The sequence below is a fragment of the Bipolaris oryzae genome, assembly GCF_000523455.1.
Source record: "Bipolaris oryzae ATCC 44560 unplaced genomic scaffold scaffold_72, whole genome shotgun sequence".
In the NCBI taxonomy this organism is placed as follows: Eukaryota; Fungi; Ascomycota; class Dothideomycetes; order Pleosporales; family Pleosporaceae; genus Bipolaris; species Bipolaris oryzae.
The window spans coordinates 17,757-44,533 of NW_006911348.1; the positions used below are offsets into that span (position 1 = coordinate 17,757).

At 51.0% G+C, this 26,777-nt stretch overlaps 8 protein-coding genes across 8 annotated transcripts; 5 read left to right on the forward strand and 3 right to left on the reverse strand.

The window, feature by feature from the left end:
- Positions 1-217: 217 nt before the first annotated feature.
- On the forward strand, positions 218-1,342 carry COCMIDRAFT_5613 (uncharacterized protein; the record flags this gene model as incomplete). The annotated part of the gene is made up of 1 exon (XM_007690132.1): positions 218-1,342. The coding sequence occupies one exon, from the start codon at positions 218-220 to the stop codon at positions 1,340-1,342; it is 1,125 nt and encodes a 374-aa protein (XP_007688322.1).
- Positions 1,343-1,658: 316 nt separating this feature from the next.
- On the reverse strand, positions 1,659-2,320 carry COCMIDRAFT_37084 (uncharacterized protein; the record flags this gene model as incomplete). The annotated part of the gene is made up of 4 exons (XM_007690148.1): positions 1,659-1,691; positions 1,740-2,064; positions 2,164-2,214; positions 2,304-2,320. The coding sequence occupies 4 exons, from the start codon at positions 2,318-2,320 to the stop codon at positions 1,659-1,661; spliced, it is 426 nt and encodes a 141-aa protein (XP_007688338.1).
- A 1,739-nt stretch (positions 2,321-4,059) lies between these two features.
- Positions 4,060-5,357, forward strand: COCMIDRAFT_5615 (glycoside hydrolase family 7 protein; the record flags this gene model as incomplete). The annotated part of the gene is made up of 2 exons (XM_007690133.1): positions 4,060-4,665; positions 4,719-5,357. The coding sequence occupies 2 exons, from the start codon at positions 4,060-4,062 to the stop codon at positions 5,355-5,357; spliced, it is 1,245 nt and encodes a 414-aa protein (XP_007688323.1).
- Positions 5,358-8,275: 2,918 nt separating this feature from the next.
- COCMIDRAFT_96372 (uncharacterized protein) lies at positions 8,276-8,702 on the forward strand (the record flags this gene model as incomplete). Its single annotated transcript, XM_007690159.1, has 3 exons — positions 8,276-8,306; positions 8,416-8,435; positions 8,493-8,702. The coding sequence occupies 3 exons, from the start codon at positions 8,276-8,278 to the stop codon at positions 8,700-8,702; spliced, it is 261 nt and encodes an 86-aa protein (XP_007688349.1).
- A 3,422-nt stretch (positions 8,703-12,124) lies between these two features.
- COCMIDRAFT_96341 (uncharacterized protein) lies at positions 12,125-16,551 on the reverse strand (the record flags this gene model as incomplete). Its single annotated transcript, XM_007690160.1, has 2 exons — positions 12,125-15,938; positions 16,379-16,551. 2 exons carry the CDS (start codon positions 16,549-16,551, stop codon positions 12,125-12,127), a joined length of 3,987 nt encoding a protein of 1,328 aa, XP_007688350.1.
- A 1,081-nt stretch (positions 16,552-17,632) lies between these two features.
- On the forward strand, positions 17,633-20,700 carry COCMIDRAFT_96318 (uncharacterized protein; the record flags this gene model as incomplete). Its single annotated transcript, XM_007690161.1, has 3 exons — positions 17,633-18,061; positions 18,189-19,318; positions 19,371-20,700. 3 exons carry the CDS (start codon positions 17,633-17,635, stop codon positions 20,698-20,700), a joined length of 2,889 nt encoding a protein of 962 aa, XP_007688351.1.
- A 1,525-nt stretch (positions 20,701-22,225) lies between these two features.
- Positions 22,226-23,336, reverse strand: COCMIDRAFT_5619 (uncharacterized protein; the record flags this gene model as incomplete). Its single annotated transcript, XM_007690134.1, has 3 exons — positions 22,226-22,374; positions 22,427-22,962; positions 23,038-23,336. 3 exons carry the CDS (start codon positions 23,334-23,336, stop codon positions 22,226-22,228), a joined length of 984 nt encoding a protein of 327 aa, XP_007688324.1.
- A 458-nt stretch (positions 23,337-23,794) lies between these two features.
- On the forward strand, positions 23,795-25,792 carry COCMIDRAFT_96381 (uncharacterized protein; the record flags this gene model as incomplete). Its single annotated transcript, XM_007690162.1, has 2 exons — positions 23,795-24,004; positions 24,056-25,792. 2 exons carry the CDS (start codon positions 23,795-23,797, stop codon positions 25,790-25,792), a joined length of 1,947 nt encoding a protein of 648 aa, XP_007688352.1.
- Between the last annotated feature and the right edge of the window lie 985 nt (positions 25,793-26,777).

Here is a 26,777-nt window from a genome sequence, read left to right on the forward strand (position 1 = left end):
TAGAGCGCGACAATGAGGCAGGTGGATAGTCGTATACATAGATGCACTATATTCCCCCATACTCTCTTCCTTCTTACTTTTTCTTTCTGTATACTGCCGTGCGGTACTGTTTGCCTCCTCTTTATTTTTGCTTCGTTTTGGCCGGTCCACCGTTTCATAATTAATATTTTGTTTCTTCGTCCGATCGACAATTTGCACCAACATCACGCAGCTCAAAATGTATAAGCTCATCACCCTATCTCTACTAGGTCTCACATCTGCTTTGCCTCAGCGAAACCGAGGCGGCAATCGTGGCAACAGCCAACAAGCCACGGCCTTTCAACGAGCTGCTCAGATCCCCCAGGGTATCTCACAAGCTACCGATGGGTCTACAATCTTGGATGATACTGTAATGGTCAACAATCTTCCTATACGATTCAAGATCTCTGCCCCAGCAGATCAATTCCTTCCTGCCTCAGGCGTACCTGGTGCAGCAGCCACATCTTCAAACGGAACTCTGGGAGCCAACGTCCTGCTCCATGGCGATGGAGGACAAAGCTTCTTCGACATGCCAAACCAGGCTGTACAGGCCAACACTATGGGAGTCGCCCTTCTCGCGCCTGACGACAACCTTTTCTGGGGTGGAGGCGCTGGTCTGCAGCGAACAGATGGTGTAGCACACGCACAGGCAGTCAACGACTTTATCCAAACTGAGCTGCCCCAGCGCGTGGCAGTCAACATGTCGAACATCGTATTCACAGGTGTCAGTGGCGGTAGTCTTATGATGAGCGGCTTCTTCATCCCAGCACAAATGCAAAACTACCCAAACAGTGCTGTTGAACTCAACTGCGGAGGCATGCCCCCACAAGTCCAGTTTCAAAACGCGGCCACCGTCATGAGCCAGACAAGAATTCATTACCAGTCTACCCAGAGTGAGCTCCAACTGCTTCAAGGCAGTATCCCACAGGCCGTGGCGGCGTACGAGCAGCTTGCATCCGATGCAGGCTTGTCGGCGGCTCAGATCAACCAGCTGCAGACTGTAGACAACACACCTGCTGGCGGACACTGCGAGTTTGATGGGCTGGACTTTGTTTCTGGTGTGCAAACAATGTCCTCGAGCTACGCAAGTGTAATGCAGGGTGGTAATGGTGCGGTCAAGGGAATTGGTGCGCCCAGTACTGGCGTAGTGACAACGGGTGTGGTTGGAAACGAGAATTTGCAGTTTGTCGGTGGAAGGAAGCGCTCAGAAGAAGCCAAGAGTATGATACAGATGAGGTGGGCGCAAGAGGTTGTTGAGGAGACCGCGTTTGAGATGTTGGCATGCGATCGGAGTTCGTGCTCGGGCGACGAGCCCCGACTTTAAGAGTCCTAATGTTCAGTACATATATTTCCACGTCTGGCGGTGCGTCAGCATAACAATATCTATTTCGTCAAATATCTCTAGCACGTATCCATGTTGTCATTTGCAGGTCGCGAGTCAAGTCGAGTCATGCAGCCATCACTGGAGGTCGGGGTGCAGGTTGTGGTTTGGTCGTAATGTTCATTTGACTGGTATTGTGAAGGTCGCCCCATTGCTAATCATAGCCGCAATGTCGTCGCCCAAATCCTTCACCCCGTAAATGCATTTTCGCCGTGCCCATAAACCCATGAATGTTATCGAAAGCAGGAAAAGAGACACCTCACATGACGACACCGGAGTTGGAGGCGATACGCTGGGCATTATTAGCAAACCGCCTTGGTAATCCATGGTTTATACATACCGGCCACAGCTCAGCGGCCTCCTTGGCGACGGGTCCGGTAATGGCAGAGCCCTTCATTTCACCCTTGGGGTTGACAATGACACCGGCGTTGTCTTCAAAGTACAGGTAGATTCCGTCCGCCCGCCTCCAGGGCTTGCTCTGGCGGACAATGACGGCGGGCATGACCTTCTTCCTCAGCTCGGGCTTTCCCTTCTTGACAGTCGCCATGACCATGTCACCGGCACCACCAGCGGGCAGACGGTTGAGGCGTGCACCGATACCCTTGACGGAGATGATGTACAGGTTACGGGCACCGGAGTTGTCGCAGCAGTTCATGACAGCACCGCTACATGTCCATTAGTCTTTATTCCTTGCATTGTATTCTCTAGATGTATCGCGGGCGGGAGAAGGCTCGGCGGAGCGGTCGCGGCGGGTTTCAACGTACACTGGCAGACCAAGAGTCATCTTGAGCTTGTTACCGGAGGTAGAACCTCGACTGTGTGCGCGTTAGCCACCACTTCACCACATACATGACGGCGTCTCGAGGTTTTTTCTTCTGCCTCTCCAGCCGAGAGAATAACATACCCGCGCTTTCCAGACATTTTGGATGATTATCGGGGGGATATTCGATTTGGCGGGTTTTGGGTGCGTCGTCGCTGAAGTTGTCGGGAGCTGCGTGAAGTTCGCCAGGTGGGTTGCGCTCGCTAACGAAATTCTGTGTGCGTGGTCTGTGCGCTTGTCAGTGCACCCGCCGAGCCCTGTGTAGGTGTATGCTCATGTGATTTGCAGCCGAATGCCTCTAACCATAATGACCTGGGCTGATGTTCAGATGGCTCTTCCACTTTGTTGATACGGACATCATGCAGGATCGATCGAATGGAAGACACGAAGTTTATTCGTGCTGTTGTCAATCTGATCTGCGATCGCATAGGTACTTACCTACCTATTGTGTTTCTCAACCACGCTTGTATCATGGCTCTTGTTCTGGACTGCCAGGTTATGGACTACATACTTCGAGAAAGCCTCGCCTCTATACCGATGCACTGCGAGCAGCATCGTTCCATGCGCATCAGGCTCTAGGTCTTATCTATACCATACTGATTGGTTTTCTTAAAGTATACTCATACATCACATGCTTCAATATTATAGTACTGGCGTTGATCCACAGAATATCTTCCAGACTTTGGTACTTTCGTATTTCCCGACTTGAGGGATGATCCGCGGCAAGCACGACCAAAAATGATAGATTCTATTTTCTATCTTGTTTTTGAGACTAAGTGTGTGCAAGGACAAGGGCTGGAACTCGTTGCTCGTACTGACTTCAAGTACGGCTCTAACCATTCACATAAATCCCCTCTTGTCCGATTACAAAATTTCAAGAAGACTACTTGATTTCTTGGAACAGAGTTAGGTCCATTTCGGAGTATTGAGCTTTCTTACTCAACGCACTATCGTAATGTCCAGAGTTTAACGCATTCAGCCGTCATGGCGCATCATCCGCCGCTTTATGGAAAAGAAAGGAATGATTATATATGGCCAGTGATGCGCTTATAAGCGATCGTATCATGCGTACTTGCTAATCAATGGTGCTGGGCATGACCTCGGTGATCTGCTGACAGTGGTAGGGCTCAAAGGTTTGCGGGACAGCGCATCTCTGTTGTATCCTATACACTAATTTCCCACTATTAGGCTCGCAAGCAGTCTCAGACTGTGATGCGATATGCAGAGCTACGAGCAGCTGGTGTCTTTATAGGAACACAAGAAATTTTTCGTATCTAGTACAGGGAGTTGGGGTAAGCTAGACGCATCTTAGTACGTTCCTGCACACAAGCGGTTTTTATTCATCAGGTGAGGCCACTCTAAGCGTACTGTGTAAGCAATCCGCGACTGATTAAAGATGCTGTTGTTCAAGTTCCCGTTTTCTATCCCAAACAGTAAGCCCTAATAGTAACCAAGCACTTGGCATTGAACTCTATCTACCCCGGCACCACGCATGTCACTGGATAGAGTGAACAACTTGCCGCAGATGTTAATATTCTGGACCACTTCATGTTTTTAAGATATTACAGCAACCTGCAACAGCGCACACTATACGAATAAGGCTAGGAAATGTCCTTTTTAGTGGAATACACCGACTGCTCGCGTCAACAGAAGTCATGACAATGCGCCGATGACATCCGAGCTTATATTAACACACACGCTTAAACACGAACCCCTGGACGCTTCTCCCGTCCCGGTAACTCTGCGGAGAAGTATAAATTGTAAAGCGAATCATCGGAAACAATTTACCAACCTTCGCCTCTCTTGAGAAAGGCTTCTTTTACTCTCGAAACACCTCAACATGGCACCATTATTTTTCGCAGCAACCCTGTTGGGTCTAGCCTCCGCTCAAACGATGGGGACCACACCTGAAGTACATCCAAAGCTATCAACCTGGAAATGCACAAAAGCTGGCGGATGCAAGATGCTGGACACTTCGATTGTTATCGATTCTTTGAGACACAAGGTCCACCCGAAATCTGATCCGAGCGCGACTTCGAGCTGCGGCGATCGAAATAACCCGCTCAACCTAACGGTGTGTCCGGACAAAGCGACATGCGCCCAAAACTGCGTCATCGAAGGCATCCAAGATTATTCAACACAAGCAGTATTTACTGATGGTGGAAAGCTTCGTCTGGATATGTTTAACCCAAGCGGCGAGTATATGAGCCCCAGAGTGTACCTGCTAGGCGAAGACAAAGTAAACTACGAGATGTTGCAATTGAATGGCCAGGAGTTTTCATTCGACGTTGACATGTCAAAGCTCCCTTGTGGTATGAACAGCGCCTTGTATCTTAATGAGATGAAGGCCGATGGTGGACGCTCGAAATTGAACCCTACTGGTGCCAATATGGGGTGGGGATACTGTGATGCGCAGTGTTCTGTCAAGCCATTTCTAGACGGCGAAGTAAGCATGGTTAAGTAACATGGTCCTATCGAGCAATGGCTAACTCAATGTAGGCCAATATCGACAAGGAAGGCGCATGCTGCAACGAAATGGACATTTGGGAGGCTAACAGCCGAGCAAACCAGATTGCGCCCCACGTGTGTGCCAAAGAAGGTGTGATTAAATGCACTGGCGACGATTGCGGCGTATCTGGTGTTTGTGGCAAGACTGGCTGTGGAGACAACGCTTACAACTTTCGAAACTCCAAGGACTTCTATGGCCCTGGTCTCAAAGTTGATACAACTAGGCCTTTTACTGTTGTCACTCAGTTCCCAGAGAAGTATGGTGTTCTCCAAGCTATCATTCGAAAATATGTCCAGGATGGTGTCGTTACTGAGAACGCCATGTCAAACGTTACTATGGATCAAGTCTGGTGCTCAGCTCAGGCTCGTGCCAAGGAATACAACAAATTTGGTGGCCACAAAACTATGGGCGACGCTCTTGCTCGTGGCATGGTCCTTACATTTAGTCTATGGTGGGACAAGAACGGGGGGATGCAGTGGCTTGACGGGGGGCTAAATGGACCTTGCAGCCCTGCTGAGGATTTTCCTGATATTATTCAGCAGAAGGTGAAGAACCCCACTGTCACTTTTAGCGAAATTAAATGGGGGGAAATAGGCTCGACATTTGGAACAAACCAAACTTTACAGTAGAGTGAGCGCGACAAGAATTTTGCCAGCTACGGGGTATTTTGGTAGCCGCCAAACATCATCCGAATCCCACAAGGTTATGAGGTGTCACGGATACAAGGAATCAAATTGTCAATTGGGCGAAGAGCAATATTGCACTACAGAAGTGAACGAATGTGTTTCACCATAAACCGACACTCCAAAATCCGATGAAATTTCTCACAAAGCAATGACTACGAGGTTGTGTGAAGACTTCTTATACTATTTATATTGGTTATTCTCATTACATGTTGTTATGGTTGAGAAAAGAATATCGAAATGCCTCTCTATACCGTTGCATGATGATGTAACATCCTAGAGATACTATTATAGTCGCGCCTTCATCGAACTGCACCACATTCAGACACAGCATTTGCCGATCGTAAGGGAGACCTATTGCAACATGTTATATCGCATAGTTCATCTTGTAAACTCATTAGCAAGGATTCCAGCCCGGGATTCTTATGTACGGTACGGTACTTACTCGTCTCCTCTCACTAAGAACTGGTAAACACAATGTGGCGGAGTTTACTTGTGAAGGTTCTCAGCTGCCATTGAAATCACTCACATATGCGAAAGAAGGAGCCGTATCAGCTAGATTTTACAAGCTAATGTTCATCAGCCAGTACCTTGCCAAAAGATCTACGAGTATGAGTGAGTACAGATGGCGGAAACTACATAATGGACTTAACTTATGACTCCTTCAGTAAGCTTATTTAGAAGTCAATCATGTATACGCATAATACTTGCTGGCCCTTTGGGCAAGAACGTATTCTTTTGTTGTGACTGCACATACATGTGATGCTTATCGTAGCGCTTTTCACTATCGCCAGCGCCAGCGCCTCTCTGATCCTCTTTACCCCAGCAATGGAATTATAAACACTATCACAAACAAGGACCTCGGCTATGTAGTACCATATAATATCGCTGGTGTCTATCTGTAATAAGTATTCCTGAATGAGAACAGGCGGCAATACTGTTATGGCGCTGCGAAAAGGCGTACAAGCACAGGTCATAGCATGATACTGGAGGAATCAATCGTGAGACACTTGTCCTGTTCCTCACGGGGAAACATATCTTGGTTACCTGGATTGCAGCTTCGCTGTTTCCTGTACTATGAAGTGGCAGGGCAATCCTCCTCACATAAGGTCAATTTTGTTCATTATTCAAGGTTTAACACACTATGTATGTAATGCGGGCTGTAGTTGTCTGATGTAAGAAGTTCATGAGAGCCTATCCAATGAATCTTACACTCTTCCTGAGTTCAGTAGGTCTGAGGATATTGCGCATCTGTGAAGGAGTGTTGCAGATGGTCTGGCCGCCGCAGGCTTATAAAACTACCACTAATATGTGGAAGATTTGATTGCAGCACATTGGAGGCATGACCCACCAGACCACACAAGAGGATGCGAAATTTCATCATCAAACAGCATTTTCAGTGCGCAATTTTCGTTGCATGAATCTAGCGTTCGTGGTGGAAAAACGAACCGGTGCAACCAAAGTGTCGGAACAAGCTGAGATTGACCGGTCGCCCACCTCGTTAGTTTGCCAGCCTTGAGTTGGCGCCCGGTACAGTTGACTATTCTGGAAAGATGGACCCACTAGCTATGACCGGAAGGAGGAGGCAGAGCAGCAACACATATTATGCCACCGTTGATATTCCGCGCATAGTTACGAGCTATGCAGAGACCTCTTTTAGATTACAACCAACCATGTGCGCCAGCCCCTAGAGCCTTCCCAACGCCAGGAGACACAGGAAAAGTGCAGTTTCCACGAAAGCGCTACATTGATATTTGGCCCACAGATGATCTCCATGGTCAGGACCGGTCCGATCGTCATGCAGTTTAGGCGAACAATTTTTTTCGTAGTCTATAAAATTCCTAAGGATATGTTTTTTCAAAATTTTCCCTCTTCCATCAATCAAACAACCTCTGGATGATCACCATCCGAAGAATAGCATCGGTGGTTTAGTGGTAAAATTAGCCGTTGCCATCTCTCCTTGAAAACAGTTTCGGCTAGCCCCGGGTTCGATTCCCGGCCGATGCATTTATTTTTGCTTTTCTGATGGCATCGATGAAAGGATTGACCAGCATCGGGATGTCGTGCTGTTAGCGGAGCATTTTCCGTCACGTGATCTATTCACTGTGACGACCTTTTTGCTCCCGCTTTCAGGCTGAGTACCTGTTGGACTGGGGATGTTCTTGTGAGACTTATATTTTCAGCCCTAAGATACTGTTGACAGGCGCGGTTTGTTTTGAATAGTGTTCTTCGCAGCTATGTGTGCTATTTCTAGAACTGTCGTCGACATTACTCTTTGTGCCATTTCTGCAATGGATCTTGTAAAAGCGTAGATCTCATTCAAAGGTTTACGGTTTTGTATTTCACTAGTAAATAGAACATAAGTTCTAAAGTAGTCAATACCTTGAACCGAAAATAGTCATCAGGTGTAAAAGCCTGACAGAACTTGGCTAGGTAGCAGAGTAAAAAGCCCACGAGTAGAAGATCTCAGTATCTTAGATCATCCTGTACAGAATCTGATAGGTCTTCCCTCTCTTTTCGTTGTTTTGCAGGTTGTATTGCATTGTGCGCAAAAGCTGCGTAGCGAGCTTGATGCTCTGGCTGAGTATGAAACGAAGCCACATTTTCCACTCAACACCGCGCCTCAGACCTTGGTACGACGAGTCACAATCATGAGCACTCTCTATGTTTCAAAATACTCGCTGCAGACTGAATTGGAGGAGTGAATGGTAGTATGTGAAAATATCGCTATTCCAGATCCGGTTAGCGCGGTTTTGCGATAATCGAATGTCGAAATTCAGTTCATCCACCATTGACCGCCGACGACATCGACACAACCAAGCCCCACACCCAACACCCCGCCCTCTACCTACACATCAGTCAAAATGGAGAACGAACGCGGCGAGCTCGTTGACCGTAAGAGCTATCTTTCCCTCGCGCGGCGGCTGGCGATGTTTTGCCCACAGCGCGGCCCCGCCAGCGCGCACACTGTACTTGCGAACCACCACCGCTAACTTGTTCACAGTCTACGTCCCCCGCAAATGCGTGAGTACCCGTCAGACAAGTGAATGAATCATGAGCGGCGATACTGACCCCTTCAAGTCGGCTACCGGACGCATCATCAGGGCCAAGGACCACGCCTCTGTCCAACTGAGCATCGGCAAAGTTGACGAGAACGGCCGCTACACCGGTGACAACCAGGTCTACGCCATCTCCGGCTTCGTTCGCGCCATGGGCGAGTCCGACGACAGCCTTAACAGGCTCACACAAAAGGACGGCTTCCTCAAGTCCGTCTGGAGCGCGTCTCGTTAAGTGGTTGGGGATTACGGGTGGAGGTATGACATGTGGCGGTACCTTGGGGTACCTGTATATGGAAACGACATCAGCTGACAGGAGCCAGGAATTTGGCATGTTAGATCTCTTTCGAAGACGGAGGTGTGCACTCTACGGCCAAGGCTTCATTTCCTTTTTCCGACAGACCAACGATGGCACGAGGAATGGGAATCGGTTGAGATATGAGGACCATCGAATTCGTAAAACTCTGTTTACGATCAATGCAGCTATGAATCTCGTTCTTCTTGGCCGTGACATTGTTTCCGTATTTGTCATGTCATGCGATGAAAATAGTATTGACTTAAAATGATCATACTGTCGAGTAATCAGGCTAGCCACTGACAAATCCTTAATAACACGATCTGAACCTCATCCAACCATATCTTGCATCGATCGGATACATCAGCTGCTCATTACTAACTCACATTCTTGTTCTCGCACTAGATTATTATCGACAGTGAGATCCATACATACGCTCACGCCCGACTTCAATGCGCAGCCTTGTTGACCAATCTATGACCAGCCATGTCACATTATATGCGCAACTCCGTCACCCACATCGTACTCATTACCCAACCGCATGTACAGATACCGATATGTAATTCCCCAGTAGAATGCACACGATGCACCGTTACGTGGCTCTGCGACATACAGTTCCCTAACCATCAGACATCATCTACGCTTCCCAAAGCCACCCGAAGGCTCGCACACATGTATCTGGGTGATGTTACACCACAGAGGAATTACGCGAAGTGATAGGTAGAGATCAGCAATGCAGCCTTCCACCCTCTCATTTGTGTTGGCCAGTTCGTACCCTTTCTCTCTTTGTCTCTCTCTCTCTCTCTCACACACACACACACACACTCAGAAACAACCAAACAAAAATAACAAGAAGCAACCCAACTGCCCCACCACACCTCGCCTAAACGACAGCTCTGTCCCTCTCCTTGCCTCGCCGCCGTCACGTCCCCGCTCCTCAGGCCAAGGATAAGCGCATGTATACACTTGCCACTTATGCAACTACATGCCTCATGCCGCGCAGCCGAGCGAGCGGGCGGGCGAGAGCTGCCGTGTAACGTTTGACGAGGCCAAGACTACCATGTAAAGAGAGAGACAAAGAAAAAAGAGATGCGGGGGAGGGGATGTGGTCTAGACTTTTTTCCCCTCTACATTCTGCAGCTAGAGAATGGAAAAGAGAGAAGGGTTTGGGAAAAACACGACGAGATGAAGGTCCCGAGCAGCCAATAGTTTCCGTGCGGGGGATAGTAGGGCCAAAAAAAACGGTACATCTCTCTTTTTTTCTTTCTAATTTTATTGGAAATTTGTCGCATTGGTTCTGTAGCTAGTGTGTAGTAGGTACATACTGCAATTGGCAATTTTTCAAAATCTACAACATGGATAGGCACACACACACACAGACACACAGACACACAGACACACAAAAGAAAAGTGGAGAGGGAGAGAGAGAGGACAAGACAAAAAGATCGCTGTCCAAACATTCCGATCTTGCCCTTATCGCCTTTAGTGCCCGCCCCTCCCATCCATGTCAAGATTCTAGAACACGTGGATAATCAAGGTACCACGATACGAGAACTCGGAGACCAAGAAAACTCAATTCAAAATCATACATATACGGACCGATTGCGAAGAGAGAGAAAAAAAAAGGTTCTTTCGCCAGCCAAAGCGTCTAAATGAAAGCAAAAAAAAAATGAGTTGGAAATGCATGTATGTACACGTACATATAGTTAGTGGGTTTCCTCGGGATTACTGATATCGCAGGGAACACTGGGGTAACGTAAGCGAAGAGAGGGGTGGGGGGAGGGGAAGGGGAAGGGTTATGGAAAGAGGCGTTGAGGTTTTGTTATGCGGGCGCTTGAGTAACGAAGAGAGAGCGAGAGAGTGAGAAGGGGGGAAAGAGAAAAACAGATGACACTTCCCCCTCCCCCTACCCACCCTTGTATGTGTGCAGTAAGCACACCGATCAATAGCAGGGCCGATGGCGTGCAATATCGGTATCTGAGTAGGAATGTGGAGGGGGTCAACAGATGGCGGAGAAGAGGCGTCAAGGACAGGAGATGTGTGTGTTGTGTTGGAACTATTGGAAAGATGATGTTATTGATTTGGATACGTGTTGGGTAATGTAGTGATTGGAGGTATGCGAGGTTACAGTAAGGTTTGCCTAACGAATATGCGCCAAGTATTTCCTCTTAGCTCATTTCTTTGCTTTTATCCCAGTTGCTTTTGCTTTTTTCATGTGTGGCGTAGGAGCAGGAATTGAATTGGTATTACTGCACGTAACTACACATGCGTCCATTCTCAAGTATGCTTACCTGAGCACAAAGACATTGTTAAGTGCCATGGACGAGGTATTTGGACTCCGTACATGGCAACTGCACACGCGTGCTTCACATACAAAAACTCTTTCGTTGAGATACATAGAGCATCAAGGACCGATATCGCCTTGTCAATGCGGTACGTGATAGTGCGCGTACCTCCTGTTCCGTTTTCCGAACCCATTTTTGGGCACAGACAATGAATTGCTTTTCTTCTCGCACCTGTCAGCAAAATTGGTCATTTCTTAGTCATTGCATAGTACATTGTGCACTGCCTTCGTGTTGAATTGCGACTACATCAAGGAATACGAGTGACCTGATGTATGCAGTATAGTGGATGAAATGGATGAAATGAAGCATCGGTAGGGCTGCAGCAACGCTAGACATAGTTGTGGCCCTCTGCTGTGACCAGGTTGGGATTGGCCGATGACATCAACCAGCCATGCTTCCAGATGCTCGAGAATACGTCTTCTAAAGGGCTCCACAATTGGCCGCAGGAGGTGGGCAGTCGCTTGTACCCATTGACAAACTTTGGCGTGTCCGGTGGGTTATAGTCCCGCAGCTGTAGCTGAGCAATCGATGAATCGCGGAGACGGTCTCCCTAGCTTCGTAATGGTACCACCTGTAGAATAAGCCCGGACAAGCATTACAACGAACGCTGGCGGAAAGCCCAGCACCGTCCAGTCGGCTACTAGAAACACGTGGCGGACCCACGCATACACACATACCCGGGGAAGCGGGCGCGTGCTGCATGCCTTGGCGCGCATACAGGCGGTGTGATTATGCATACTGCAGACAGCTTCGTGGAAGGTACTCCAGCATGGCAAAACTTGATGATGCACTTTTAAACTGGGATATGATGTCAGACCGCTCCCAGGATCCCCAGCAATAGGGCGGAAAAAATTCGCTTCTTGTGGAGCGATGAGACCGCTGCATTCATGTACTAGGTAATATGTAGAGGTAGCAGGCCTGAGCGAGAAACGGGCCGGCCAGTGTACAATGTACCACCGCTTGATTTCTGCCATTGGGCAAGGGTTGCGGCATTTAGATGATTCATGGTATATTCTACTATCTGCGCGTCGGCGTCGTGGTCCCGGAACCGGAATGCTGAGGATGATCTGGAATAGTATCGAGAGCCGCATTCCGGACTGCCGAGACGGCTTTACTTTCTTTTACCTTCCAATCATCACCTTTGCGTACCAATTTAGATCGGTCCTTTTCTGCCTTCTTGAGCAACATTTCTTCAATCTTTGCGTCTCGCCGAGTGCCCTGGACGCAATCACAGAGACAACCTTCGGTTGGACATGCACCTTCTGATAAAACCGGGTCCGCAAACCATGTCGAAAGACAATTCGCATGTCCACCATGTCCACAAAGCGGACACCACGTCCACAACGTGGCCGTAGGTGCAGACCACTCCGTCGGGACGGACGGTGATGGCCCGACAGCATCACGATCGTCCCCAAGGTTTTGGCCCGAAGTAAGAGACGATCGCTGCCGCTTGTGTCCTCGGTCCTTTAGATTAGAACGAAACTTTGACTTGGCCTTTTTTGCGGTAAGCGGCTCAAAGGCCGGACACTTGGCCCAGCAAATTGGGCATGGCGCCTGTGTTCGCTTACACGACTCACATCGCATCTTGTCTTTGGGATTATTGATTGGCGACTTGCAGCTGAGACACAGCAATCCGAGTTGTGTTTCTTTGAGCGCTTGTTCGTACACGGCGGGATAGGCGGGATAGGCTAGCCTGCGTAGCGTAGCCGCAGAGTTGAACAATGATAGCGAGTGCAGTTGTGAGTGGTAGGTATGAAGAATAGACTCTGCTTGATAAGGATTGATCCCTGTGGCTATAAGCTGACTCAACTGTGTCGAGAGGATGGCCTTTGCCTGTGCTGGACTGAGCCCAAGAGCCACAAAGGTATCCGCAAAGGCGTTGAGGACATCGCCTACATTTGCACCGGGGTCATCTGTTGGACTTTGTGTCTGCGGAAGGAGTGGTTGGAGAAGGAGAAGAAGGATTGAAGGAAACTGCGCATCCGACGCTTGTGTATGGTATGCAAGAACGCTGTTCAGCAAGCCGATCACGGAATAAGGCGATCCTGCTTCTGCATCGACATGTATGGCCGTGAAGTCGGACAGCAACAAGCCATCCTCCGTGGTTGGATCCATCACAGGGGGCGCGCTTCCAGATGCATGTGGCATATTTGGCGGCGGCGGCGGCTGCTTTTGGACATGAGGCGATCGCATGTCATCCACGTCAGGCACGATTGTCCCACTTGCCTCCATGTCTATATTGTGGTCATACGAGGATGAGTATATGCTGGTGAGTGCTTCGGAATCCGAACTATCCTGACGAAGCAGTTGATTGTTCCGTCGCAGGTTCTCCATGTCACGAACGACCGTTTCTCCATTGTCAGATTGATCAGCATGGTTCATTCCTTTGCTTGCGGGGCCTTCGGTATGCTGTCGATTCAGAGAACCGTTTCCACCAATAGGAATAGTGGTTGGAGATATTGGCACGCTTTTACCTAGATCTTCATCTTTAGAGTTTCTAGGCTTTCCAAAGCTAGAGTGTTCCGGAACCGTGTCCCAGTCCTCTGATGAGAGCTTTTCCCGGTTTGATGGCGAGTCACCGCTTGCAAATGAACTAGGCATCGAATTTCCCTTTTGGGAGTCCGAAGAGGCCGAGAACATCGCAAAACTTTCCCCAGAGTCATGTCGCTCTATTGAACGAGGTGCGTTGATGGTCATGCCTTGCACGCTGCTTGGCGTGAGACTTAGAGGAATTCGAGGCGATGCTCTGTAGCTGCCACTCAAGGCGCGACGCTCGTCAAGGCCATCACCAGAGTGATACCACTGGGGGCTGCTGAACGTTTTATGTGGAGGCACAAACGTGCTACTTGTCTGAGTAGGCGTTGCAGTGATTGCTGGTGGTAGTTGGACCATGTCCTCTTTATCAATGTCAAGAAGGTCAGGCCTTTTTGTGTCATTGCCAAAGCCGGTCCTCACTGGACGAGCAAGAGGTGTTGATATATTGGAGGTGCTCTCTATTATCGTGGTGGGTGGTCTGGCTGGCGGCGCTGGTTTCTCCAAGGTACCGAGAATAGCGCGCACGGCAGGATTCACAGACGCTGCCGCTGCCAGCCGCTTGTCATGGGCTTCCATGGGCGCAGATGACGGCTCGAGCAGTTTGTTGGATAGCCGCAGGGCAGGGATATGCGGGTGCAACCTTCTTTGCTGTCTGTGTAACTCTGCTCGACGCCGTGTCGCTACGGCAATGGACACACCCATGATCCTCCACGACTGAGCGAGGCGGTACATTGCTGCGCGCTGTGCGTATTCGGCATTTTGCTCAAAGACTCTTTCCACTCGAAGAAAAGAGTCGAGATCGGGAGGGTCAGGCAGGGCTATGTTTTTGTATTTTTGAGCCAGATAGGCAAAGATCTGCGTATTGGTTGTACCAGGCAAGAGACCTCGAATGGCTGTCTGGTTTGGCCGGTGGGAATCGCTGTGCATAACCATGGAGTCACTCAAGAGCATGACCTTGGGACCAACGTCAGAAGGTGGAGTTGTACTAAACGACTTGGTCGACCTGTTGCTGGCAGCACGCACATGATGGCGCTTCATGGCAGAGGCAAGAAAGCTGTCATCTAGGCTGTCGTCTGCTGAGTTTCGAAGACTTGCCTTTCCAGAGCTATGGCGCCTATCATGGGCTTCGCCAAGGTAGGCGTCGTCCACGTAGGCGAGACCCGCAGAGGAACGCGGGTGTGACCTTTTCTGGGCGACTGCGCCAATCTCGCCGGTAGGTGATATGGCAAAGGCCTGCAGATTGCGACGATCAATAGTTTTGGGGGCATGATGGACATCATTTTGCTGGAAGATGCCTTCCTTGCCAACAGTCCATAGTGTGTCACGCGAGTGCCAAAGCATGTCAGATGGCGCAGTGGAGAAACAATTGATGTCCCTAAAGGGCAGGAAGGGGCGGCGAAAGTCCCAGACATGGATGGCTGGATGCTCGCGATCATATGATGTGGCAACCTGCGTGCACTGGTAGACACCTTTGTCGTCGTGGTCATCGGACCAAGATGGTGGCCGCCAACGCGCCTTGTAGACGGGAAAGGGCGTGTGCAGAACATGGGCGGCTTTCTGGCGGCGGCCGGTAATAGAAAAGTCCCAGACCTTGACGGTACGATCGACGCCGGCGCTGAGGAGATGCTTACCGTCTGGGTGCCAGTCGATGGAGGTGCAGATGCGCTGGTCGTGGGCAGTGATTTTCTGCTTGGGGCCCTTGGTATAGCGAAAGTCCCAACGCTGGATGGTACCATTGTCTGTGCCAAAGGCGAATTCTACAGCGTCAGTCGGGGACCATTGGACATCACGGATACCACCATTCATGCCATGGTACTGGTCTCTGCTGGGACAGATGGTAGCGTCCCTGCGCATGTCGCGCAAGTCCCACAGGCGGACGGTGGAGTCATGGCTTGCGGAGAGCAACAGATGCCCCTGGTGGGGGTTGAATGCAAGCTTGTGTACCTGACGGGTGTGCTCATGCAGACGGGTAAGCTCTACGCTGGCACGGTTGAGGTCATAGAGGATGACCTTGCCATTTGCAGCAGCCGTGGCTATATGCGAGCTGAACTGGCCATGGGACCACTTGACATCGTGGATGCCCAGGCCCTCGCGCTGGCGGGCGTGCGAGTCTGCATAGTTGAGGACGGCAGCACGCAGATTGGTCTCGTCGACGATGCGGGCATCTTGGACGCGGACCGTCTTGAGCAGCTCCTTGCCAGCGAGGACGGCATGAGTGCGCTCGCGGTTGATGTCGAGGGCCGAGATGTCGAGGCCCGTCTTGTGGCTTGCATGCTGCGAATAGCCTGTGCGGACACTGCAGAAGCACTCAGTGGCATGGTCGGGGAGATGAGAGCGTGTACATGTGCATGTGTATGTATAGGTAGTACATGGACATGGACATGGTCATGGTCATGGTCATGGAGGTGAACATGGAGCAGGGCGAGAGGCAGGTGCGGGTGCAGGTGCAGGTGGTGGGGGACGAGGCAGCAACGGCCAAGCATCTACACATGGACTTTTGACATGTGCAGGGGCCCAAAGCAGGAAGGCGCAACGGGGACAGGGGCGGGCAGGGGCAGGCGGCCAATGGGAGAGGGGCAGGAGGGGATTGCGGGCACGGCGACTAGAGGGGCAGGTAGGGTGGAGTAGGTGTGTATGTATGTAGTATGGGACGGCGGAGAGTAGGGGGAGCAGGGAGACAGGCCAGCCAGCCAGCCAGCCATGTACACACACACACAGCCGTTTTGCGTGACTTACCCGGGAACTTTCGGCACCAGAGGATTCGGCAGCCGGGCGCCGTCGGGCTGCACGCTCGGGGGCCGCGACGAGTATGCCGTCGTCAGCGGCTGGGCGACGAAGCGCTCAAAGTACGAGCGCGGCCTCTTGGGCAGAGGCAGCGGCGGTGCAGGCGGTATCTTGGGCGACGACATGGCTGACGCGCGACGGTGTTCGGCGCTCATCTGGGGCGTGCTATGCTATGCTATGCTAGTCTGTTTCTGCACGCGGTGCCAGAAGGCGAGTCGGGGAAGGAGGAGGGGGGGGGAAAGTAGCGGAGGGGTGGTGGTGGCAGTGGTGCGGCAGCGCGAAGACAGACGGTGAAGCACAGGGCGGGCAGCAGTAGCGAAGCCGTGGAAGGAGGAGCACCAGCACCAGCACCAGCAGCAACAGTAAGTAGCATCAGCAGCAGTACCAGCAAAGGGCCGTGGGGATATGGCGTGGTTGGCGGGCCCTGGGCTGGCGGCTGCTGGTAGGCTGCTTGCTGGTGGGCTGCTTGCTGGTGGGCTGGTCCTGCTATGTACCGGAGCAAGCAAGCAAGCAAGTAAATAGTAGTAGTATACTGTATTGTAAGTATGTATGGATGTATGGATGTATCAATGTATGGATGGATGCCTGGGCTGTATGGCTGTATGGCTGTATGTATGTATGTGTGTATGCATGTATGGCTGGATGGATGTATACGTACATGCCCACAGCAATAGTTGCAGAGATAGCCGTCTCCACTATGGTGCTGCTGGGGCTGCCGGGGCTGCTGGGGCTGGTGGTGGTGGTGATGGTGCTACACTACTGCGCCTACTGCAGGCGGGTGGGCAGGGCAGGACTGGGCAGGACAGGGCAGGCCGGGCAGGGCCATGCAGGAGAGAAACGCTGGGGCGGCCCCATAATGACTTGTCGCGTCCCAGCCCGACCAGCCCGACCAGGTCGAGGTCCAGATGGAAATCGATCATCACGCACGGGCCGCCCGCCATCCCTGCACTCAAGACGCCTCTCGCCCACGACGGAAAGCAACGCATGCGCCAATGTCACCGTGTGTTCCTCTCCTCCAGCATCGCCCTCCATCCACCCCAAGCAATCCCCTCGCTCCTCTTCTTCTTCCTCTCCTCCTCTCCCTTCCTTCTTCTTCTCCTCCCCTCCTCCTCCCCCGCCTCGCAATCAACGTCCTCTCCGACTGCGAGTTGCTCCCGCGTCTCATGCTCAAGTGGAGCGCGCGAGTCCGAGCCCGAGACACACACCATGGCCGAACCATTGCTGCTGCTCCACGCCGCCAACCCTTCGCCTTTTGACGACCTCGACGACGACCGCTGGGCCTATGCACGTCCTGTCCGCGCCGTCACGGCCATCCTGCAATATGCCTACCCCATCGTTATGCTCGTTTTCTTTCTGGCCGCCTTCACCACCCGCAGCATCGCCGCCTCCAAGTCTAATACTAATATCGCCAAACCTACTACAACCGGCCCTGGAGGCAAACCCCTACCCGCCACCGACCCAACCCGCAATTTCGTCAAGAGGACCGCCCACGATCATGTCACCCAAGGCCAAAAGAGAGTCTTCGAATGGGTCTCGCTCGCCACTGCTTTTACCTTTGTCGGCAATTCCGTCCTCGTCGTCGCCCATGCCCTGGTCGAAAAACAGCAGCACTGGTGGGCTGGCAAAGCCGTCGTGGTATGTTATGTGCAACTCCACCAACCCAATCAGTCGTCATGTCCCCCTCCCCCAAAGGGAAAACAAAACAAACCCCCCTCCCCCAAAAAATATATGAATGTATATATACATGTCCTGACTCTACCAGATCTATCTCGTGGGCTCCTTCTTCGTCTACTGTCTCTTCCTCATCTCCCTCGTTGACTCGAAACCCTCGCCCACAGAGGCCCATCTAGCAACATGGGTCCTAGCAACAGTACTGGAAATCGTTCTCGTCGCTCTCTCCTTCGCCATCTACACGCACCCCCACAAGGAGCCCACTGCAGGCCCGCCCCCGAAGCGCCTGCGCTTTGGAATGACGGACTGGGAAGCCGGCGAAGTCGCCATGGACCTGCTGCGCATCCTCTTGTTGCTTTCCCTTATCGGATTCTATGTCATGTTCGTCGTCATGCCCCAGCGAAAGGCGCACCAAGATACGGGATCGCCGACTGAGAGCACGTCCTTGTTGGGTGGCGCCGATCAGAATGGTCATGCGGAAAATGGTCACACCAACGGTTCCTACGGCTCCGTCCACCCAGTCGGTGGCAAACACCAGCACACCGAGGGTGCACCGCCTGCTTGGAGCCGACCCACGGGCGCGCCTGCCCGCAGCTGGTGGGAGTACATCAAGGGCTATCACGTATTTTTCCCTTACCTCTGGCCATCCAAGGACGGCAAGCTGCAGCTCGTTGTTGTTGCTTGTTTTATGCTTGTTTTGGCTCAGCGCGTCGTCAACGTCCTGGTCCCGGATTTGACTGGTGAGATTGTCGACCGTCTCAAGGACCCCAAGAAGGGCAATCCATGGACGGCCATCATGGTCTACATTGCTTTTCGCTTTTTGCAAGGAAGCAATGGCCTGCTCGGTGCAGCCCGCTCAGCTTTGTGGATTCCTGTTTCGCAGTACTCGTACCGTGAATTGTCCGTTGCGGCATTTGAGCACGTGCACAGCCTTAGTCTCGATTTCCACCTCGGCAAGAAGACCGGTGAGGTCCTGTCCGCGTTAGGAAAGGGCAGCTCCATCAACACCTTCCTTGAACAAGTCACCTTCTCCGTAGTGCCCATGCTCATCGATCTGGCCGTTGCCATCGCTTACTTCCTCGTCCGATTCGATGCCTACTACGCCCTCGTCATCGCCATTGTCACCTTCTGGTACATCTACCTGACGATTCGCATGGCCCAATGGCGCGCGGAAATCCGCCGTGAAATGGTCAATGCTGACCGAGAGGAAGATGCAGTCAAGTGAGTAGTCTTGGTATTTCTCTAGCTCTCCCCCTCAGCTGACGCCCCACAGAAATGACTCAATGGTATCCTATGAGACGGTCAAGTATTTCAACGCCGAAGCTTACGAGTTCAACCGTTACCGTGAAGCCGTCCGCAAGTATCAAAATGCAGAGTACAAGGTCATGCTCTCGCTCAACATTATGAACATTACCCAAAACATGGTCTTCATGGTGGGACTTCTCGTAACTTGCTTCATCGCAGCATACCAAGTTGCCATTGGCGATCTAGAAGTTGGCAAGTTTGTCACGCTCATCACATACATGGGCCAGCTGCAGAGTCCCCTCAACTTCTTCGGCACATTCTACCGCATGATCCAGTCCGCTATGATCAACTCGGAGCGAATGCTTGAGCTCTTCAAGGAGCAGCCCACTGTAGTCGACAAGGAGAACGCGCAACCCTTGGTGTCTTGCGAAGGTAACCTCCGCTTCCAGGATGTACACTTTGCCTACGACCAACGTAAGCCCGCACTGACCGGTCTCGATTTCCACTGCAAACCCGGTACGACGACTGCGTTTGTCGGTGAGTCTGGCGGTGGTAAATCGACCGTATTCCGTCTGCTATACCGCTTCTACAATACCATGTCTGGTAGCATCCAAGTCGATGGACATGACGTAGAAGATTTGACCATCGATTCGGTCCGTAGCCATATCGGTGTTGTGCCACAAGATACTGTCCTTTTCAACGAGACTCTCATGTATAACCTCAAGTATGCCAACCCAGAGGCAACAGACGAGGACGTGCACGAGGCGTGCAAGGCTGCAAGCATCCACGACAAAATCATGACTTTCCCAGATAGGTATAATACCAAGGTTGGTGACCGCGGTCTGCGGCTCTCAGGAGGTGAGAAACAACGCGTTGCCATTGCGCGCACCATCTTGAAGAACCCACGAATCATCATGCTTGACGAAGCAACAGCCGCTCTTGACACCGAAACGGAGCAGCACATTCAAGAAGCCTTTACGACTTTGGCAAAGGGCCGAACAATGCTCATCATTGCTCATCGTCTCAGTACCATTACTCACGCTGACCAAATTCTTGTTCTCCACAAGGGTAAGGTCCAAGAACGTGGAACGCATGAGGAGCTCCTTGACCGAAATGGTCATTACGCTGCCATGTGGAAGAAGCAGATTCGTGCACAGCGAGCAGCCGAGCAGGCTCAATACCTCAAAGACAAGGCCGATAGGCTCCGTCGGGAATCCAAGGATGGAAGCATTGGTCTCGAGGATGGAAGCAGTAGTCATTCCAGCTCTGACGACGAGAATGCGAGAAGAAGGCGCTCGACAGCGCAGAATGGATCCCACCAAGACGGAAGCTCAAGCAAACCGCATGGGCACCCTTAGTCTGGTACGGCTTTGGCTTACTGAGAAGTAGCCACTGACCATGTAACCATCTGTTGTTGCATTATCAAACATTGCCAATCGACACATCGCTGTCAAGGATCTGGCCAATCAAGAATACTGGTCTTCAACAGTCGCCATGTGCATCTCATCTCTCTCTCTCTCTCTCTCTCTGGAAACGACTTCTTCCTGTTTATTTTGGAAAAAAACAAGGTCCGACTTTTCCATCAGTCACGCCCCATGTCTCTCTCACTCTCTATCTCGCGATGTTACCCCACCTCAAATAGACGTCTTTTACTTTCACCTTCCAACTGGAGTTTCCCAAGATGCCCGTCGGATGTCTGCTATATACTTTTTTTTCGCGCCGGGGAAATAAAAGAAAACGAGAAATGCTTCGAATCGAATCAGTTATGCGGAAATGGACATATATATTATACCTGTGGAGGAAATTGGATTGTATCGCTTCTTGTTTGTTTATGTTGTTTCGTTTGGGGAATCTGTCAACCTCCTCTCTCTCTCTCTCTCTCTTCCGGTTCTTTTTCCTTTCCTTTCCACACTCTTCCCATGTTAACCAATGGGACAAGAAAAGAAAGACAGACGAAGAAAAGAAAAACAGAGTTGTGTATGTTGGAAAATGGAGGCAAATTCGCTGTTTTTATATACCAAAGACGAATACGCACACGCGCATTGGGGGGCTGGGAAATGAAGGAAGGGGTTATGCGTTTTTTTATCACAGTTTGGTTTTGCTCTTTTGCTTTCTCCCCTCTCCCTCTCTCCCGCCCTTTTCTCACTTGGGGGCGACAGCGGGAGACAGCGAAAAGGGCTTCTCGTCATGTTGCACGGCGCACACAAAAAATGAAGAAATGATTTGATGTGGATAAAAATCATGGGGGGCACGTGTTCTTGCTGACGTTGTTGTTGCTGTTGTTTTTTTGGTACTGTTCTGTCTTTGTTGTTCATTGTCTTGTCCCCTTACTCTCCCCTTGTTTACTGCCTTTTTTTTAACTTTCTTTGTAATGGCGTCAATCATGGGGCTTTGGGATAGAAGTCATGTGGATTTAATTTTTGTTGTAAAAAGGATCATCTAGTTTTTTTTGAGGCGGGGTGGGGGGGGGAGTGTTTCCCTTTCCTTCAGTTATTTCGTACGTGGCAAATGGAGAGAAATCAATACAAAAAAAGTTACAGAAAGGGCCTCTAGTCCGTGTCCATGTGATTAGACGTCCCAGTCGCCAATGTACATGTGGACATATTTTTCCAAGGAACTTCCCTGTGCGCCTTGGTCATCAACATCCCAGTAGGTGGCAATAAAAGACACGTGTAGAGTAGTAGTATCATTGTCTCATACTCTATGCATTACGGCGTTCGTATGCGTCTCTCGACTATGTGATTACGTATACTCTGACTCGCGCTGCCTGTCAGGGCGCACAACCCCACCAGTCCTAAGCCAGGATACACATGGACTGACAAATGACATAGCATATTGCTCAGTGCCAGGCATTCTTCACATGCGGCTCGAGCTACCCCACATTTATTCCTCCATCTCCACATCATCGCCACCACTGGCATGGCCGCTTTGTCGCGCATTTGGCTTGGGTACTGAGGCTTCCTTGTCAATCATTTGCCGTGAGACAGACACAATGTTGTCTTCGATCAGTTGCTGGCCAACGTCCGAGATGTCTGGCAGCTTTTGTTAGTAAATTTCTATTGCACCACACACGAGTAAACATACGCTTCTTCGGGTCCACCTTTCCAACATATCGTGTCTTCAGTTGCTCCTTTGTCAATTCCGTCTCTTCCTTGACTCGCTTCTCGTAACCGTCCGCCAATGTGACCAGCTTCTGCAGCCTATCCACGTTCCGCTCACCCTCGCTCTTGAAATCATCCATAAGCAGTGCCTCGGTCCACACATGCTTGTGCAGGTTCATCAACATGTTCTCCTCCAATGCGGTCTTTCGGTAGTTGATGCCAATCGAGTAGTAGTGGCGGTTCAGGCCGTGGATGAGGGCTTGGATAGAGGGCTTGTTGAGGTGGCCAACGTTGGATGTGGTTTGGCGGGGCTCATGGCCCATCATGAGCGTTTGCGGGTTGATTAAGCGAAAGGCATCGATGACGACTTTGCCCTTGACGGACTGGATGGGGTCGACTACGACGGCGACGGCACGAGGTGTGAGCTGCTCGAACGATTGCTGTGTGTTGATATCGACTGACGATAACCAGCAGCCAAACCCGGGATGTGAGTGGTACCATCCGACAACGGTTTCTTGCCTGTGTTTGTCAGCGACTCAGTGAACCATGTGAGAACCTATGGCAATCCCGAGGGCCCAATGCTTGACTGCATACCTTCCTGTTTGGCGAAGCATGTCCATCATCTTAGTCTGGAAGACGGGATCGACAGCCTCGACGGAGACACCAGTTCCGGACTGCGGCATCGCAAACACGTCCACCACCCGTACTGTGTAGTCATCGACGAACTCTCCCAACATCAGCCCCATGACTTCCATGGGCACACCAGCCCGACCGTGTCGCAACATTTTGAGTAGTGCAAGTGAGGAGATGTAAACGGTTTCCGAGTTGTCGATGAGGTTGGTATCCGCCTGCGGCCCTCCCATGCCACCCATGCCTTGAGCGGCGGCGAGCATTCTGCTTAACCGGTCCATAGTGGGGGTGTTGTAAGTAGGTCTTCTCGACGAGGCTTTTTCAAAGGGCTTAAGAGAAAGACGGGGTTGTCCGCCACGAGTGAGTGAAGTGGTTGTTTGGGTGAGGCGGCGGCGAGGGCGATGATGGCTTCGAGCTATCGATGCTCGGAGCTTCACGTAACTGCGCGACTGCCATATCCGGCGATGCTGTTGTTCCGGTACCGGCGCTAAGCAGGGGTACCCCGGCGCAGCTCGAATGCTCCATGCCCGCGTCTTTGTTCAAAGCTTCCCCATCTCTCGCCCAGGCCCCTCCACTTTTTCCTGACCCTTCAGTCTCGAGGACTCCATAAACTCTCACACCCTTCGCGCATACCAAAGACCGCTTGGTTTTCTCCCCAAAGCTTTGAGAGCATCCCAATCACCACAATATAGTCACGTAGTTGTGCGCAACCACCACAGACATGGTGGACGGAAACGACATGGCAGGCCCAACTGGCGCTGTCCACATCAATAACGGCACTGCGTCGCAGCCAAAGAAGGTCGCATACTTTTACGATTCCGACGTCGGTAACTACGCCTATGTTGCGGGGCATCCAATGAAGCCGCATCGTATACGAATGGCGCATAGTCTCATTATGAATTACGGCCTCTACACAAAGATGGAAATCTATGTAGGTGGACCCTGAATGTCGTTCCTTACGACAATCTCTAACAAGATCCAGCGCGCGAAACCTGCCTCCAAGTACGAGATGACGCAGTTCCACACGGACGAGTACATCGAATTCCTGCACAAGGTCACGCCAGACAACATGGAGCAATTTACCCGCGAGCAAAGTAAATATAACGTGGGAGACGATTGCCCTGTGTTTGACGGCCTATTTGAGTTTTGCGGTATCAGCGCTGGCGGTACCATGGAGGGCGCCGCTCGCCTGAACCGAGGGAAATGCGACGTCGCTGTAAACTGGGCTGGTGGTCTCCATCACGCGAAAAAGAGCGAGGCTAGTGGATTCTGCTATGTCAATGACATTGTCCTCGGAATCATCGAGTTGCTTAGGTATAAGCAGCGTGTTCTTTACATCGACATCGACGTTCACCATGGAGACGGTGTTGAAGAGGCCTTTTACACTACCGATCGTGTCATGACTGTCTCGTTTCACAAATATGGAGAATACTTCCCCGGTACTGGTGAACTTCGCGACATTGGAGTTGGTAGTGGCAAGAATTACTCTGTCAACTTCCCTCTTCGAGACGGTATCACCGACGAGACATACCGAAATATCTTTGAGCCAGTCATCGAGGCAGTAATGACTTATTATGGACCTGAAGCCATCGTTCTGCAATGCGGTGGCGATAGTCTTTCGGGAGACAGGCTCGGTTGCTTCAATTTGAGCATGGACGGACACGCCAACTGTGTCAGGTACGTCAAGAGCTTTGGTGTACCAGTCATCGTCTTAGGAGGTGGCGGTTACACCATGAGGAATGTCGCGCGAACTTGGGCATACGAGACTGGAGAGCTTGTTTCGCAGAAAATGTCCAAGCAGCTACCTTTCAACGACTACTACGAGTACTTTGCGCCCGACTACGAACTTGATGTCCGGCCCTCAAATATGGAAAACGCCAATTCCCACGACTATTTGCATAAGATCAAATCAGCTGTCATTGAGAACATTCGCAGAACAGGACGACCGTCAGTTGAGGCTTTCACAACAATCCCAGATGTGCCCACGGCTCTAGGTCGCGCAATGGACTCAGATGCTGAAGACGAAGAAGACGATATGGATGCGGACGAAAACCGAGATGTACGCATGACACAGCGCCAACGTGATAAGCAAATCGAGCATGACGGTGAACTCTATGATGCAAGCGATGATGAGGATTACAAGAACAACCTCGGAGTGCGTGCTCAACCCAGCGCCAAGAAGAGACGAAACATTACCGACTTCCCCAACCCTAATGCAGCCCCGGCTGATGCCCTGGATCTCATGGAAGACATCAATGGCGGAAGCGCTGTTTCGACCCGACAATCCTCTGCAGGCGCAAAGTCGCGTACACAGACGCCTGCTGCTGCTGAGCAGGAGGTTGACAAAGATGGTGATGTCGACATGGACGCACCCGTCCCTGAAGCTGCCCCTGAACCTGTTCCCGAGGCTGCCCCCGAGACTGCTCCTGAGACTGATCCCGCCGCTGCTCCCCCGGCGGCCACTGAGACTACCGATACTGCCGCTCCTGCTGCTGCACCTGAGCGGGAACCATCTCCTGCAGGCGTTGTAACCCCACCTGAGTCACCACCCACTGCTGTGCCCGCTACAATGGCACCCACATCAGCCCCAGTCGCTGACGTGGAAATGGCAGAAACTGACGATAAGGAGGAGACTACCGCAGCAAAAGAGGAGGGTGAAGCGGAACGCGACACTGAAAACGTCAAGGGTGAGGTCAGGGCGGAGGTCGCCAAGGACTAGGTGTCTTTGAGAGGACGCCTCCAACGCATGACGGGTGGTAAATAGTTGCATTCGAGAGGCGTTTATTTCTGGTCGCAATCCTTTTCCTTCGTGGCATTGGAAAGGCAGCGGGACAGGTGTTTTTGGTGTGTATGGATTATCATTGGATATTGGGGATACCTTTTGTATGTCTGTTTCGTCCTTTTTCTTACTCATACCTCTGATCTAAGTACATATGAACGATTGGCTGTTTTTTCTGGCTATGTACCTCGTTACCGAGAATCAATCCTTATTCCAACTGCATGCTATGCGTCTTGTGGGTTTCTTTCTGTAGAATGCATGTTGCCAGTGGGCTCAGGAATCCTCGTCCCACCGTTAACGATCTCACACCGGGTCTGCGTTCCTATGCTTTTGACATTGCTCTCTTTTCTTCGTCGCTTCACATGCACCCACCAAATCTTCGTCTCCCTTTGCTCGCCCCTCCAACACATGTTCCGCAATAGGCGCAAGTCCATTAACCAAACTCTCACAATGCCCATCTTGGCCGATATACTGAATAAGCACATGCATACGGGATTCTGCGGGCATTCCGGTCACACAACCTCGTCGGCTCATTTTGCACCACGAGAGAGATCTTGTGAACCAGCTTGATACTTCGTTCACGGGCTTTCCGCCGGTTACTATGTGGAGCAAGGATCAGATTAATTTTAAAGTAGATGCATGTGTATAGGGCCGTTATGGGGTCATCTGTCATATCTGTTTGTGGGCGTGGGGGGATTTGATATTGATTTCTAGTACGTTGGGTAGTTAAGAAAACATTGACAGAATACCTGCTGAATCATAACGCACTATTTGATCCTTATGATATTGCTTGCTTGTCTTGAAAAACTTTGGATCAAGTTGGCCATAGCGCTTTACCAGTGTTCCCGTTGCCTGACATAAAAAAGCACAGTTTTGTCGGTATCAACATGACATGGGCGAACACATAGAATATCAAACTGAAGTA